The sequence below is a fragment of the Quercus robur genome, chromosome 10, assembly GCF_932294415.1.
Source record: "Quercus robur chromosome 10, dhQueRobu3.1, whole genome shotgun sequence".
NCBI classification, from domain to species: Eukaryota; Viridiplantae; Streptophyta; class Magnoliopsida; order Fagales; family Fagaceae; genus Quercus; species Quercus robur.
The window spans coordinates 55,831,937-55,850,089 of record NC_065543.1 but is presented as its reverse complement, the minus strand read 5'-3'; the positions used below and the strand labels follow the sequence as shown (position 1 = coordinate 55,850,089).

General features: G+C 33.4%; 2 protein-coding genes across 2 annotated transcripts; both read left to right on the top strand.

Annotated features, from left to right (window-relative positions):
- The first annotated feature begins 500 nt into the window (after nt 1–500).
- On the top strand, nt 501–971 carry LOC126704384 (uncharacterized). Its single transcript, XM_050403366.1, has one exon. The coding sequence runs from the start codon at nt 501–503 to the stop codon at nt 969–971; it is 471 nt and encodes a 156-aa protein (XP_050259323.1).
- Nucleotides 972–11,011: 10,040 nt separating this feature from the next.
- Nucleotides 11,012–15,596, top strand: LOC126702111 (cytochrome P450 CYP72A219-like). Its single transcript, XM_050400736.1, has 5 exons — nt 11,012–11,341; nt 11,759–11,976; nt 13,368–13,612; nt 14,231–14,609; nt 15,010–15,596. The coding sequence occupies exons 1-5, from the start codon at nt 11,065–11,067 to the stop codon at nt 15,433–15,435; spliced, it is 1,545 nt and encodes a 514-aa protein (XP_050256693.1). The 5' UTR covers nt 11,012–11,064; the 3' UTR covers nt 15,436–15,596.
- Nucleotides 15,597–18,153: the final 2,557 nt, after the last annotated feature.

The window sequence follows — 18,153 nt, the reverse complement described above, 5'->3', positions numbered from 1 at the left end:
TTTAAGAATTGAGGTTTAAGCTATACAATTTTTTTTTTTTTTTTGGTATTGAATGGTAGATTTTTTTGCAAATTTTATTGTTTATGTGATTTTTTTGGTCTTTAGTAATGAGGAGTGGAAGTGTTTTGCTTCATTTAGAATTGGAATTTAATGTAAAGTTGAATCTAGTTGACTCGTAAATTGTTATTTTGGTATTTGTATGATTTGTTATCAAGGTTAATAACCTTGGATACTATAGTTGATTTGTTGGATTAAGATTATTTTTAAGATCACTATATGGAATTGTTAAATGTTTTGGGTAGTCTCATCTTCCTCTTTTCTGGATTCTCACGACTTGTTAAAATTTCAGTGTAAGACTTTTAAGAGGACCACTTGTATACATATACTTGAAGCACTCCTATTCATCTCTAATAAATTATCCTTTACTTAAAAAAAAAATAAAAATAAAAATTAAGGTCCATAGAAGCAGAAGAGTTACTCTTCTAGAACAACATGATATAATGTTTAGGGATGTTGTAGCAATTGGGGTAGCTGCATGGACACCTTCTTCAAATACACTCCTTCCAACAATGCCAGAAGAGGGTGTTGGTGATTCAGATGGTAGCTCCGAATTTAGGGATAACCAATGTGACATGAGTTTAGACATTGATAGTTTGCAGCAAGGACATACTAGTCAATCACGTAGTTCAGGACAAAAGCGAACTAGTGAATCAATACCCTCACAGAAGAAAAAGAAGAAGAAGATAGGAGGAGCTGCAATGTTGGATGATCGTATTAGTCAATTAATAACTGTATGTCAGAATAGGTCTGAAGGTACTTCTCGAGAGTCACCAAGTTCAATTGATAATGTCATGGCGATTGTGAGAGCACTTCCTGGAGTGGAAAATATGTTTATGGTTCAAGCTTCCTATATCTTACTAAAAAGGTCACGTGGGGAGATGTTCCTAACTTTCAAGGACCCAGAGTCATAACTGGAGTGGCTACAAGGAATGATTTATAACCAAAAGTAGTGACCAACCTTATGTGGTATTAACTATGTTGTATTAACTTTAAACTAAGTTAGCTATGTTGTATTAGCTATGTTGTATTAACTTTAAACTAAGTTATGTGATATTTAGTATTAGCTTTGGACTAATATATGTGTAATGTAAACACATTTGAAATTTTCATTACAGTGTTATGTACTTGATGTTCTGAATTGTCTTGGTATGTTCTGAATTGTCTTGATGTTCTGATTATTATGTTGATTTATATTAAAGTAGTATTAGCAATGGTTGACTATTTGTTACTTTGTTGTGTAGCTTAAACCAATATGGATGATTATAATGGTACTCATGTGAGTGGCCATTTTATGGAACTATTAATGGATGGGGATTACAGAAATTCCTGTGATGATCATGATGATGGTGATTATAACAATGCTGACAATAATAATGATGGTGATAACGGTGATGATGATGATGGTGAGAGTAGTGACAGTGATGATGACAGTGACAGTGATTCTGATGATGATGATAGTAATGACAATTCTGATGAGGAGTTTTACCAGCTTGTGACAGTTACCTGTAAAGCAGTTGTGACATATTTCAATAAGTACATTAATAAGACTCCTTGTTATGATTCTGAACAAACAGGGTGGGCTTGGGTGAGACACTATATGGAAGGTAATGAGAAATTGTGTTACAATATGTTTAGAATGAAAAAAGGAGGTGTTTCATAATTTGTGTTAAGTTTTACAACATGACTATGGACTTCAACATTCAAGGAATATAAGGTTAGAAGAGTCAGTGACAATCTGTTTACTGATACTTGGTCATGGAACATGTAACCGAATGGCTCAAGAAATATTTCAACATTCGGGTGAAACCATAAGTAGACATTTTGAGAAGATGATCGCTCTGTTGGGTGTTCACTTTGCAACTGCATATGTAAAGCCTTCAGATCCAACTTTTAGTGAAGTTCCAACCAAAATACAAGACCATCCAATTTATTGTCCACATTTCAAAGTATGTGTACTGTTGTATATTTGAATAAGTGCTATTTTCTATAAGATAATGCAATGCATATGGAACTAAAAACTATTAATGTTTTTATTAGGATTGCATCGGTGCAGTTGATGGCACACATGTGATAGCGGTTGTACCTACTAAGAAGTCCATTCCATGCTTTGGAAGAAAGGGATATCCAACCCAAAATGTGATGGCTGCATGTGACTTTGATATGTTATTCACATTTGTTTTGCCTGGATGGGAAGGTGCAACACACGACACCTCCATTTTTCTTGATACTATTCGTAAACAAACAACTTTCCGCACCCACCACAAGGTTTGTGCCATGGTTAATCAATTGTTCATTATAATGACATATTGTGTGTGTGTTAATATAATTGAATATTTTTTTCTAGGGAAATATTATGTAGTTTGTCAGTTTTTAGACCCCTTAAACAATTGATTAAACCTAGTTAATTAACCAAGTTGTTACTTAGTCCAATTAAACAAGTCTAGGTTATCACAATATAAAAGATCAAATCATGCAAAGCAGCAGAAAATAAATAACACAAGATATGATCACCCAGGAAACCAAACCGGTAAAAACCTGGGGAGGATTTAACCTAGCTATCCTCAAGGTAAACTTGAATCCACTATCTTGAAAGAATCGAAATTCATACAAAAGGACTTACAAGCACCCCTGCTTGACTTCCTAATGCTACCAACCAGTAGAACTTACTGACACGACCACATGCAAGCTCCGAATCCACGGACTCCTTCTTTCTTGGATTCCCACCAGCTACAAGCACACCCGCTTGTGTAGTCTTTAAGCTTCAATGACAGCAACTGAATTGATCATCAAGGTGTAGAAAATATCTCCTCCTTGAAAACCCTAAGTTTGTGTAAAGGAAAGCTCCTCTAGATCTCACAACAGATTTACACAAACCTCAAATATGAGCAACACAAAAACGTGGCTAGGGTTTGCCTTTTATACTTAGGACAAATAAGAAACCCTAAAAATGTTTTAAAACAAATAGGGCTGAGTTGGACGAATCTGCAGAAAAGCAATCTGCCCGAGCTTCGATCGGTCGAGCCTAAGCTTTGATCGATCGAGCCAGGCCGAAAGCCACAGTGCTTCCTGCTTTGAACTCGATTCCAACTTTACATTGACATACAACTTTGAGCTAGCTTTAAACACTTCTAAACACATTGTTTTGATCATGGTTTGCCAACAATACACATTAGAGTTCTAAATACATAAGATCCTAAACTTTAGAACCTAACATAGTTGATTCTGGATACCCAATGATGAAAGGCTATTTGGCACCATACAAGGGGATATCATACCATCTTCAGGAATTTCGAAGGAGAGGTGGAAGCCTTAAAACTAGACATGAAAAATTTAATCATGCTCACTCATCTCTTCGATGTACGATTGAGCGCACTTTTGTTGTGTGGAAGAATAAATGAAGATTTATCAGAAACATGTCATCTTTTCCATTCCATATCCAAATACTTATTGTATCTGCTACTATGGCTCTTCATAATTTTGTTAGACTAAATGATAGGGATGATAGGGGCTTCATAAACGCCAATCGAGATTCAATTTCCAGAAGAGAACATAATAGTGAAGCATGAAGCAGTTATGAGCAGAACTCAAGATCTTTAACGAACCCTATGATGATGGTTCTTCGTGATTCCATTGCTAATTCCATTTAGGGGGATGGTAATTAGTAGTTGTCTTTTTTTTTTTTAATATCATGTAGTACAATTTAAACTTGGGTTATTGGTATGTATTTTATTATCTTTTTTACACTTTTATGTCGTACAATTTAAACTTGGATTATTGGCCTATATTTTATCATCTTTTTACATTTTTATTTTGTGCTCCATGATGATGAAAATTATTTAGATTTAATTAATATTGATAAGAAGTCATTAATGGTAATAACAAATAATTATGACACTAAAAAAGAAAAATTGCCCAAACATTATTAAAATAATACCAATAATATATTATTATTATTATTATTATTATTATTTAGTAAGTATATGAAGTAGTTGATTTAAGTATGAAATAAACTTCCTTATATATACATTGTTCTTTTTGGTAATTTATCCCTCAAATTACAACTTTTATAAGTGCTAGCCAAACACTTAGCTTTTTCAAAAAGCACTTTTTAACAGTTTTTACCAAACACTTAGCTTTTTGAAAAAACACTTTTCATTATGCACTTTTTGAAAACTCAACTTTTTCAAAAAGCCTAACTTCAAAAAGCTGAACCAAACTCACCCTTAGTCGTAGTAATAACAATATAGACAATTCAAAACATGGAACAATATTAAAATTATAACACCTAATTCCATTATCTTTCATGTTGAATCCAAACAAATAATCAATCAACCAAAAATCATAGCTTTAATTAAGAAAACAAAAAATCACATGAACCCAAATAAAAAGTATTTAAGGTGAAGAATTAAGATCAACCTACTGAGACGCAAATATCAAAAACCCCAAGACTTAAAACTTCCAAATTTATAGAATCCCCAAATTCTACTTCAAAACCAAATAAAACCCTTCAAATTCAACAAATTTATATATAACATACCAAATAAAAATTTATCATTCCCTGAGTTGGAAGACATTGGTTGTAGTTTTGATTTTTCTCCAAAAAAAATAGAGATGTTTCATCTGCCATATACAATATAAAATAATTAGTAGACATTTCAACCCAAAAACTAAATCCACGAAAACAATGTCAATATAAATACGGAGATTAACCCAAATACTCAAAAGAAAATCAATTCTAAACATAACAAAAGAATAAGATATAAAGAAAATCTCAGGCACATATGAAAGCAAATAAAAAAATTCGACGTAAAAGATAAAATTCATTAATAACAATATAAACAAATATCCACATATGTTGAATTGAAATTCATTAATAATAACAATATAAAAAAATTCGATATAAAATTCATTAATCAAAGAAGCAATCACCTTTCATCCCGATGGAAGGACCCTATTTTCTGGTTGGAAGATAGTTCGAAGATTTGGAATGTCACTGTCATGTAGTTTAATGAAATTGTATGAAAATGGTACCTAAACATCACATCCAAGCTTGGAAATTGTAGGTTTACTCATGGGAGGCATTAATTTGTCATGATGCTGTTGATATGGGATTATCAATGTTTGGGTTTGAGTTTAAACTGGACTTGTTAGAGAGATAGAGTTTCACTTCTAGTTAAGTTTTGACTAAACAATAATAATTTTGTTTATATATATATATATATATATTAAAATTCTTTGAATGGAGGTTTAACCACAATTACCAAAAGTGTTGAAATATTTCATCCAAACTTATGCATTGCACGTACATTAATCCATACTATTGGGTTTGGAATCTCTCCCTTTCTAAAGTGGAAGCTGATGAGAATGAAAGAAAGATTGGAATGAGTTGGAGTTTGTTAGGACATATGTGATTCACTTGTTAGGAACATATGTCACTATATTATGTAATTGGCTAATCCTTTGACAAAACACACTTTATTTGTATTTGGGTAGAACTAGGATATGTTTAATACTTCAAGAAACTTTGTTTCAAGATCAAGTGTTGAAGCCATGCAAGTCTGTCCAAGATTCAAGCTGAAAAGTGCAAGTTTATTAAAGCTCAATAGCTAGTATCTGTCATGCTTGAAGAGCTGTTCCAGCCTCGCGGCTCGACAGTTGCTCGGCAGATGGCTATTTGTCAAGGTTTAAGAAAAACAGATTTTATGTTCTGTTTTCTTCGAATCCATGATTATATGTTTGGGCTTTCTTTTCTTACAATCCTAGACATATAAAAGGATTATTTTAAAGGCCGTCAAAGTGGACACAAGTTGCACAAGTGTTGAGCAAAAGTTTGTTAAAGCAAATTGGCCAGAGACAGAGTTTGCCCTAGTTCATCGTTCTTGTGAAGAAGTTGTTGTGTTTATGCATCATAGGGTTTTATGACTAAGCATCTTCTTGATCTTCATCGTCTGGATGAATTGAAGAACTTTGTAGCCAACAACCTGTTAGGAATATATGTCACTATGTTATGTAATTGGCTAATCCTTTGACAAAACACACTTTACTTGTATTTGGGTAGAACTAGGATATGTTTAATACTTCAAGAAACTTTGTTTCAAGATCAAGTGTTGAAACCATGCAAGTCTGTCCAAGATTCAAGCTGAAAAGTGCAAGTTTATTAAAGCAAATTGGCCAGAGACAGAGTTTTCCCTAGTTCATCGTTCTTGTGAAGAAGTTGTTGTGTTTGTGCATCGTAGGGTTTTGTGACTAAGCATCTTCTTGATCTTCATCGTCTGGATGAACTGAAGAACTTTGTAGCCAACAACCTGTTAGGAATATATGTCACTATATTATGTAATTGGCTAATCCTTTGACAAAACACACTTTACTTGTATTTAGGTAGAACTAGGATATGTTTAATACTTCAAGAAATTTTGTTTCAAGATCAAGTGTTGAAGCCATGGAAGTCTATCCAAGATTCAAGCTAAAAAGTGCAAGTTTATTAAAGCTCGATAACTAGTATCTGTCGTGCTTAAAGAGCTGTTCCAGCCCCGTGGCTTGACAGTCGCTCAGCAGATGGCTATTTGTCAAGGTTTATGAAAAACAGATTTCCTGTTCTGTTTTCTTCGAATCCGTGATTATATGTTTGAGTTTTCTTTTCTTACAATTCTAGACATATAAAAGGATTATTTTAAATGCCGTCAAAGTGGACACAAGTTACACAAGTGTTGAGCAAAAGTTTGTTAAAGCAAATTGGCTAGAGATAGAGTTTGCCCTAGTTCATCGTTCTTGTGAAGAAGTTGTTGTGTTTGTGCATCGTAGGGTTTTATGACTAAGCATCTTCTTGATCTTCATCGTCTGGATGAACTGAAGAACTTTGTAGCCAACAACCTTCTCTAGTTGGTGATTGAAGTCATGTACTGGGATCCGCGTAATTGGTTAGTCACGTACTAGGAGCCGTGCATTACAAAGAGAAATTGTCACTACAGAACAAGTCCAATTGGATATTGGGGTAAGGGTTCAACTGTAGGTTGGTATAAGGTACTGAGATTCCTTTACTTGTAACCGCTTATTTTAAAAATAGTGGATTCCCGGGAGTGGTGACCTTAAAATCACTTGGTGGGGTTTTGTCTCGGTGGTTTTCCCCATTCGTAATCAAATCACCGTGTCAATTTATTTTCTGCTCCATATTTAGTTAATTGGTGATTTTTTTGTGCTACCACATATTTTGCACGTTAATTGAATTAATTAATTATCTTGGCTAATTAATCGATAAATTCATCACGAGGGGTCATTACATTCTTGGCCTATCAAGTGGTATCAGAGCAGGCACACTCTGAGTAGGGTTAATCTTTGCTGTGTTGATCCATTGACCCCTATTTTTCATAGATATAGGACAGTCATTAATTATACCTCCTTTATTTGATGGCACTAATTATGCATACTGGAAAGTATGCATGAGAGCTTTCTTGCGGTCTTTAGATAAGAAAGTGTGGCAAGCTGTTGAGATAGGCTGGACCAAGCCGAAGGAAGCACCGGCCGATTGGGATGATGCCAAGATTAAGGCGGCAAACTTCAACCACAGGGCATTGAATGCTTTATTCAGTGTGGTCACTAATGAGGAGTTCAAAAAGATATCATCTACTGAAACTGCTAAGGAGGCATGGACCATTCTCTAGACAATCTATGAGGGAACCAAGGCTATCAAAGATTCAAAGCTTTAGAGGCTCACTACAAGCTTTGAAGAAATCAAGATGGAGGAGGTTTTGCAAGTCTTTGGTAAGAACAAACCTGACTTTAATGGGTTAAATCACCTTAAAATTGTAAGTATTCCCTAAAGATTCTAATTTTTCTTTATTTTCCTATAAAATTTATATGCAATGTCTTTCGAAGATAAAATATTCACATCCATGAATATTCATGTCAATAATAGTTAATTAATCGAGTAAAAGCCATTTTCTATTGAGCTCATGATAGTCAACATACTCGTTTTTTGTTAGAGTTGGCACTTGGTAGTATAGACTATAGACCACTAATTTGAGTGTAAACCTCAAATTTGATTAGATTTCTAGATCGAGTAATAAATTTTGTTTCAAATTTATCAATCATAAATAAGCTTCAAAATGGAATACTCTTCAACAGGAAAATTTAATGAACTTATTTTATTTTACAAAATTTTTTAAGAAATGCACATTGGTAATAGTTGGTTATCCATGGCATAGGTAACCATGATATTGAATGAGGCTCTGAGGTTGTACCCACTAGCAGCTTCGCTACTTCAAATAGTTCACAAGGAAACCAAGCTGGGAAATTTGATTATACCAGCTTAAGTGGAGATTACTCTACCAACAATCCTAGTCCACCATGATTATGAACTATGGGGTGAGAATGCAAAACAGTTTAACTCGGAGATATTTTTAGAAGGCATTTCAAAGGCAACAAAGGGCCAAGTATCATTTTTCCCATTTGGTGGGGGTTCGAGGATATGTGTTGGTCAAAACTTTGCTCTAGTAGAGACCAAGATGGCTTTGTCACTCATTTTGCAGAACTTCTCATTTGAGACGTCCTCATCCTATGCTCATGCTCCTTGCTCAATCATAACTCTTCAACCTCAATTTGGCGCTCACATTATATTACATAAGATATAGTACCACAAAGTTGTTCCAGTTAAGCAAGATTTATCACCATTGTCCCTCATGGCTTATTTGGTGTTCTATTTATTATTTAATGATTAAAAACTCATTTTCTAAAGAACAAGAAACAACATATTATGATTTCCACTCTATTATATTAGGTTTGTGTTTCTACATCCATTATTGCATTAATTGAAGGAAACAATGTTGAATAATGTTAAATATATATATAATTATAAATATACATCATTATTATTGGTAAATTTTCATTTTCAAAGTATAATGTTAATTTTTTAATCCTACCCAAATTAAAAACCCTTTTACCGATTATAAGATCCCGATTTTAACAAGTTTATTGAAAAGGCTAGAGTATATGATGCTAGTAGAAAATTAATGAATTTCCCTTAAGCGTTCTAAACATTTGTGTTAAATTAATGTTAAGAATATCTAAACATTTGTGAAGCTTAAATCAGATTTTCGAGACCAACAAGCTCTCTTAATGTGATCGTTCCCAAAGGCCTTGTGAATGGGGATTTCAAAGTTGATAGCTTCTAATAAACTTGCTGCATGGTCGGATGAGAACGTGGATTGGTGTGCAAGCATGCCAATGCTATCTTTGTCACTAAAATCACCTTCTCTGCAGCTTGCCCTGTAGGCAACGCAAGCTGTTGATCCAATAATTACTATCTTCTAATGTGACTACTCCAAAACTATAAACGTCACACTTTTCACTTACTTCCATTGTGTAAGCATGTTTTGAAAGTAAAAGATCAGAGTTTTACTATTCTTTCACATTGTAGAAGCAAGTTTTTTATAACATTTCTATTCATATAGTAAATTCCTTTGGAATTAGGTGGAGGGGGCAACCAAAGGAATGGAATTCTGTTAAAATTTTGAATGTCAAATAAGAAAAAGGGAATTCTTTTTCTTAGAGAGAAGGGGTGGAGTTACCTATGAATTATGTCATCTTAAAAAAATTTCCTTGAACGCATGAGTATTATAGGTAGTGCAAGCAAAATTTTGATTTAAACTATTCACCAAATACTTAAATCTAGTTTGAAAGAATTGACCAGTTGGAAAATGACGCTCACTCTGTAAAATGTGATTCTTCAATAAGTACTAATTTGTTGGATGTATTTATGCACAATTACTATGTAAAAAAAAAAAAAAAAATTAAATAAAAATCTCAACAATTGAAATTAAAAAGAACATTTTATTTATTGTAATAGTGATTATGACCCTAACTAAAGGAGGTAACCATATAAATTATCAATGATTGGTGGACAAAGTTTACCTACAAAATTGGTTGTAGCCAAAGGCTACAAACTTACTCAATAAAATAAATGTGAAAATACACTTTTGGTCCTTACATTTTGGGCTTATTCTCATTCTGATCCCTAGAAATAGAAAATCAATTCTATTTCGGTCCCTACGATAAACCCACTAACAAAAAATGCATATGTGGCAAACAAAGTGCTCTGTTGGCAGGCTTTACAATTAAAAAATAAATAATTGATCCTACGTGCCATTAGCCACACATCCATGTCATATCCATGTTAGCAAAAAAATTCATTAGGCATTTAAATAATGCTATGTCAGCATTTTACTTTTTTTTAATTAATTATTTTAAAAGCCAAAAAACAATAATTAGTTAAAAAAAAAAAAAAAAAAAAAAAAAAAAAAAAAAAAAAAAGAAGAAGCTAAAATTAGCTTATTTTCATCATTCGCATTAGAGATAGACAAGCTTTCTTATTCGAAAAAGGGCTCTAGAAGTTCAGTCGGTGTTCTCTCATCTCTTAATTAAGATATTTCGAAATTGAAAATCGTGAGACTCGCCCATGCTAGTAAAGGGGCATTCATCGGTATTTTGTTTAGGGATAAACCGTACTAAGGAAAGGATGAGATATAGCGTTAACTCCACTTGTTGGTATTCGTTGGGACGCATGGTTGGCTAAAAGTTCTAACTGCTCTAGTTGAGACTGCTGCTAGCTTTCCAGCTACTGGATCACTAAAAGCTATATATATATATATATATTAAAATTCTTTCAATGGAGGTATAACCACAATTACCAAAATTGTTGAAATATTTCGTCCAAACTTATGCATCGCACGTATATTAATCCATACTGTTGGGTTTGGAAACTCTCCCTTTCTAAAGTGAAAGCTGATGAGAATGAAAGAAAGATTGGAATGAGTTGGAGTTGGACCAAATCACTGACACACACACACATATATATATATATATACAAAAGTTTGGACGAAATATTTCAACAATTTTGGTAATTGTGGTTAAACCTCCATTCAAAGACTTAATATATATATATCGTCCATTCTTATCTCTTCTTCACTTTCTTATACCTCTAGCTCTCTCTCTACAAAGAAAAAAATAAAAATGGAAATTTCTCTGGACAAAGTTGCCACCTCCGTTCTTTTTGTTATAATGACAACGTTGTCATACATGATTCTGAATTGGGTGTGGTTAAGACCAAAATATTTAGAGAGGTGCTTGAGAAAGCAAGGTCTTGTAGGCAATTCCTATAGACTTTTCTTCGGGGACACGAAGGATGGCTCTATGATGATAAAGCAAGCTTGTTCTAAACCCATAGAACTCTCTGATGATATTGTGCCACGTGTACTCCCCTTTGAACATCACACAGTGAAGCATTATGGTATGTATGTCTACAATAAACTTAATTACCAAAAGATTTTGTTGCAGCAAACACAAATTACATCTCACTCATTTCCATAGCAATAAAGTATGTATGGTTGTTTTAAGTCCTGTAACTTCTGTTTAAAAGCTTCCAACTATGAATTAGCTTATGCCCAAAATCTTAAATCTGAACCAGAAAAACTAGACCGATTGACTAAACTATAAACAAGAATCTAAATTGGTAGCGGTGGAGCCAAAATTTTCATAGGTAAAGCCAGTGTTACTACTTCTAATTTAAACACAGCTAAAATTATTTTTTGCCAATTAGTAATTGTTAATAAGAAACTCTCACTTGAGATTTGTTATGAAAATGATATAGACATAATATTTTCTAAAAAAAATTGGATTTTCTTCTAACCTTCGTGAACAAATGCAGGCAAGAATTCTTTTACATGGCTTGGCCCAAGACCCCGTATTAACATTATGAGCCCTGAACAAATCAAAGATGTTTTCACCAAGATGGGTGACTTTCAGAAGCCCAAAACAAATCCAATTACTAGATTGCTTGCAATGGGAATAATAAACTACGAGGGTGAGAAATGGGCTAAACACAGAAAGATTATCAACCCTGCTTTCCATTTAGAGAAGTTGAAGGTTATATATTACATTTCTTATCCTTTTAAATCCATGTGGAAATCAATAGTTGTGTCCAGATTATATTATTGTTATGTCTTGAGTAAAAACTGTTGAACCTTAGTTTGGAGCAGCATGATTTATCTTTAAAGTGATATTGTACAAATCACCAAGTTTAACACAAAAACACTATTGTACTGAACTCCATAGCCAAGTTTCAAATGTCCGTCTAGCACATGTTTGTGATCAAAAAACTTATAGGCACAATACAATAATCACAATAGGGAATTGTTTGCATTTTGGTTATCAATAATGCTATAGACACAAACTATTTTACATACTTTTTTACAAACTAATGATGTGGTGAGTGATTATTTGTATGTGAAAAGATGACGTTAGTAATGGACCTAGACGAGAACCAATAAGAATTTGCCACATAAAAAATTTGTAAAAATGTTGTGAAATAATTTGTGATTGTAGAAGTAACCATAACTTAAAAGTGACAATATTTTTTGAGATGGGTAGTTAATGGGCGAAGTAGGGTTCAAACTACATACACTAGGCACCACAAAGAATATAATTATTGCTAGATACTACATTTGATTAATTAATTCAAAGTCATTATAGAAAATACTACCTTTGATCTATTGCTTAAAATATGATTGACCAAAAATATTGTGTGCGTATAAGATTCTAAGTACATTCAAACATCAGTAATGCTAGTATAGCAAATAATATTATATGTCCATTTTCTTCTCTTTTTTTTTTAAAAAAAAAAAAAAAAAGACTATATGCCCATTCAAACTTTTAAATATGAATAATATCAATTAAATTTAAACTTAGATTCTCGTTTGCTCCAATGGTAAAAGTTTGACTCCTACCTACACCGATTTTTTTTTTTTTTTAATAGTATCTTGTTTTAAAAGTAAAGAATAATTATCATAGGGTAGATGCTACAAATTTTTAATTCTATCTCAATAAAAAAATAAACTTAAAAACATCTATAGCCATCAAAGTAAAAAAGAAAAAAGAAATAGTTATAAAGCATTTAACTACTCTGAATTCATTATATAAATGAAAGGGTAATTCTTTGTTGGAATATTGACATATATTACAAACCGTATGTGTATTATAAGCGTAGTTGGGATTCTATCAAAAACAATATAGAGTAATAATATAGACATAACATTTTTTTACTGTTATTGAAGTCGTAAATCGTTAGTAATTTTTCTCTTAAAAAAATGGTTATTGATTTTCATATGGGCTATATATCATTAGTAACTTGTCATTTGCAACAGCTGTGAAAAAATTTGCACAGAAAGTTACGTATGGAGATTTGTTGAACAATATAATGCCAATAATCTTGTTTCTATTTATTATAGTTTAAACAATTTACATTGTGATTGCTACAGCTTATGTTACCTGCATTTTATCAAAGTTGCATTGATATGATTAGCCAATGGGAGAGGTTGACCTCTGAAAATGGATCTTGTGAGTTAGACATATGGCCTTATCTTGAAAACATGTCAAGCGATGTGATTTCAAGAACAGCATTTGGAAGTAGCTATAAAGAAGGAAGAAGAATATTTGAACTTCAAAAAGAGCAAGCACAACTCTTTGTAAAAGTATCACAATCTGTATACTTTCCTGGACTAAGGTAGTGATTAAACATTCAACTCTAAAATTTAGTCAAGTTTGGTTCCTTACCCCCCCACCCCCCAAAAAAAAAGAAGTCAAATTTGATTTTTATTGAGATAGGATTAACCAATTACAATTCAATTTATTGAAATTCTATTGTATCTATTAAAAATATATATATGCTAATTTTTTTTTTCATTGGAATGTACTACTTTTTAATATAACAAGATTTCAATGAATTTCAAAAATTGCTTGGCTCAACTTCCAAATAAAATTCTCATGCATCTGAAGTCCGATCGTTGTTTTAAAAATCTGTAATGTCAAAAAATTGATTTTGGCCCCAATTCCCAGTTTAACTCGATTTTGATAAATTTTGGGTCATTTTATCGGATCGGATTGATTTCGGTTCCTAGTTGAATTAGTCAGTCCTGTGCGGTTTTTAAAACCATGTCTCCAATGAAAACAAAATTCCAAATTTTATTGTTTATTCAGAAACGAAATTGGTTATAACCTACTTTTTTGAACATCTCATCAAACACAAAAATTAATAGAGATCATCACATTATAATTAATACAATTTCCGTTTCTGTGCCTTCAATCTTCTCAATTTACTAATAGCTAATATTTATGCATGCAGGTTTTTACCGAATAAGACACACAGGAGGATGAAGGAAATTGCAAGAGAAGTACAAGACTTACTAATGGGAATCATTAACAAAAGGGAGAAGGCATGCAATGGCAGAAATGACGACTTATTAGGCATACTAATGGAATCAAATTCTAGAGAGATTAAGGAATTTGGTAATAAGAAGAGTGCCGGAATGAGTATTATGGATGTAATTGAGGAATGTAAGCTTTTCTACCTTGCCGGGGAAGAGACAACCTCAGTTTTACTTGTTTGGACAATGGTTTTGTTGAGTAAGTATCCAAATTGGCAAGCTCGTGCAAGAGAAGAGGTTTTGCAAGTCTTTGGTAAGAACAAACCTGACTTTGATGGGTTAAATCGCCTTAAAATTGTAAGTATTCCCTAAAGATTCTAATTTTTCATTATTTTCCTATAAAATTTATATGTAATGTCTTTTGAAGATGAAATATTCACATCTACGAATATTCATGTCAATATTAGTTAATTGATTGAGTAAAAGCCATTTTCTATTGAGCTCGTGATAGTCAGCATACTCATTTTTTGTTAGAGTTGGCACTTGGTAGTATAGACTATAGACCACTAATTTGAGTGCAAACCTCAAATTTGATTAGGTTTTTAGATCGAGTAATAAATTTTGTTTCAAATTTTATCTATCATAAATGAGCTTCAAAATCGAATACTCTTCAAGTGGAAAATTTAATGAACTTATTTTATTTTACAAAATTTTATAAGAAATGCACTTTCGTAATAATTGGTTATCCATGGCGTAGGTAACCATGATATTCAATGAGGCTCTAAGGTTGTACCCACCAGCAGCTTTGCTACTTCGAAGGGTTCACAAGGAAACCAAGCTGGGAAATATGATTATACCAGCTGGAGTGGAGATTGCTCTACCAATAATCCTAGTCCACCATGATTATGAACTGTGGGGTGAGAATGCAACACAGTTTAACCCGGAGAGATTTTCAGAAGGCATTTCAAAGGCAACAAAGGGCCAAGTATCATTCATCCCATTTGGTGGGGGTCCGAGGATATGTGTTGGTCAAAACTTTGCTCTAGTAGAGACCAAGATGGCTTTGTCACTCATTTTGCAGAACTTCTCATTTGAGATGTCCTCATCCTATGCTCATGCTCCTTGCTCAATCATAACTCTTCAACCTCAATTTGGTGCTCACGTTATATTACATAAGATATAGTACCACAAAGTTGTTCCAATTAAGCAAGATCTATCACCATCGTGCCCCATGGCTTATTTGGTGTTCTATTTATTATTTAGTGATTAAAATCTCATTTTCTAAAGAACAAGAAAGAACATATTATGATTTCCACTCTATTATATTATGTTTGTGTTTCTACATCCATTATTGCATTAATTGAAGGAAACAATGTTGAATAATGTTAAAAATATATATAATTAGAAATATACATCATTATTATTGGTAAATTTTCTTTTTTAGAGTATAATGTTAATTTTTTAATCCTATCCAAATTAAAAACCCTTTTACCGATTATAAGATCTCGATTTTAACAACTTTTTTGCAAAGGCTAGAGTATATGATGCTAGTAGAAAATTAATGAATTTTCCTTAAGCGTTCTAAAGTTGAAATATTACACCTAGGGAGATAAAAATGCAATTAATCTCTTTGGACTCAGCCAAAAAACTAAGGAAAAAAGGGGAAGAAAATGAATTCTTCAAACTAAAGCAATTTATTTAAGAAATGCCAACCAAATTTTCTAAGCACCCTTTTGCAAATCAACCACCTTCTTCCATGGCTCTCGGCTCGATATCTCGTCCCACCATCTCCCCACATTTTCTCTCGAAGTAAATGAATTGCCCTTATTAGTGTCACTGACCAAGTACTGAGTGTTGGGCAAGTGTGAAAGATCTGCCAAATAAAATTCATCACTAGCCAAGAACCGAGCCTCCCTGAGCCTCTTTTCATAGATGTCAAGCACTTTTGATAGCTTCTCTTCATTCTACCTGAAAACTACTTTGTCTTGCTTGATATTCATTCGAGGCGCAAATGCAAGTTGAAACAACTGATGATACCGAAAACAATACCACCAGTGAGTCACACGCTCCTCGTACGATCGCAAATGGCACCTGCACAACGAAAAAGAATGACCTAGCAGAGAGTACCGGTGTGGTACCGGCCAAATACCCTCCGAAGGTCAAGTTAGGACTATTCTCACTGCTCTAGAGTGCTAGAGAGGGTAAAATTATGCGTACCTTGGGTCACGAGGGTGCTAAGGTTTTTATAGTAGCAAGGGTCATCCCTTTTTTCCTTGGAGTAGAAGTCTTTTCCTTATAGGAGTCCCTTTAGGCGTATTTTCCGGGATCCTTTCCTTATAGGAGTCCTTTTGAATATTCTCTAGCGTGGGAAACAAGTCAACTCTTGACTTATAACGTGGGAAGCAAGTCGACTTTATGATCGGTCCGTCAGCCTCAATTTATCTCCTTCAGCTTTTTGGGCGTCACTTAGTAAAACCGTCAATCTTGGAGGCCGTCAGCTATGACCGTCAGCTATCGCTCCGTCTGTTTACTTATGGAAGAGAGCATAACACCGTCAGTCTGAGGCTCTCCTTTTATCCTCATCAACAACTATTGGGTCCCAAATAATATTATTACAAATATAAGCAATCCAAAATAACAATTACATACAGGAACACAAAATTTACATGGAAAACCCTTTATCTTTGAAGGGAAAAACCACAAGACAAACTCCGAATAATTTCACTATGATAAAATCAATTACAATAATTTTTGTGTATGTCTCTCGGCTAAAGAAAATCTATTTTATTTTTCTTTGCTTTCACACACACACACACTAATTATCTCTTTCAAAGGTGGCAAACTTTTGCTCTCTCCTTTTTATTATTTTTTTTTTCTCCATGCACAGCTCTCTCTTAGCTATCTTCTTTTTCTTTAAGCGGCTCCCTCTTGGCAGCTCTCTCTTCTTTTTCTTTCTTGTGCGGCTTCCTCTTTCTTTACTCTTGCACATACTCTCTTTGTGTCTTCCCAAAGGTGGCAGTACCTTGCTCTCTCCTTCCTCTTCATGTCTAGTATTGAAGTCATGCAAATCTGTCAAAGAAACAAGTAAAGATGGGAAGTTCATTAAAACTGGACAGATTCCCGAAAAATATCTCAACAAATGTATCTATCGAGGTCTCAACAGATAGCTCGACAACTGTATCTATCAAGAATTACGAAATTTAGATTTCCAGATTTGATTTTCGGCCCATGCTGACATGTATGTATAGGGTTTCTTTTCTCACAACCCTAGATATATATAAGGTTTATTTTAAAGGCCGTCACACATGAGAATACAAGGGGAACACATGCAAAAAGTGACCGAATGCCTTATTGTCTCTGAAAGAAGCTACTGCGTCTTTACGCCTTAGGGTTTTGTAACCAAGTGCTTTTTAATCTTCATTGTTGATGAAGTGAAGAACATTGCAGCCAACAATCATCCTCAAGTTGGTGTGTTAGTCTCGTACTGGGATCCGTGCAAAAAGGGTGGCGTTCATATATTGAAGATTTCAGAGGTTTTGAAGTAGTAGAAGGTTTCTGCTGTAAGTTCATCTACGAGATCTAAAACTTTTCTTTACTATAATGAATTGCTTTTCTAGAAGGTTTCCCCCCAAGTTTTTAACTGTGAAACTAGTTTGTTTCTTTGGTTTTCCTAGGTTATCATATCTTCTCTTATTTAATTTTTCGTTGTGCATGATATTGATGTTTGTTTGTTTTAACAAGGTTTATTCAAAATAAATCTAATTAACAACTTTGGTTTAAAACTTATTAATTCTAAAACTTGTTAGATCCAAACACACATGCACACTAAACAAGCCTAACCAATTTTATATTTCAAAAACCAGTCAAGACAATTTAGTGAGTATACATTAACATATGTATT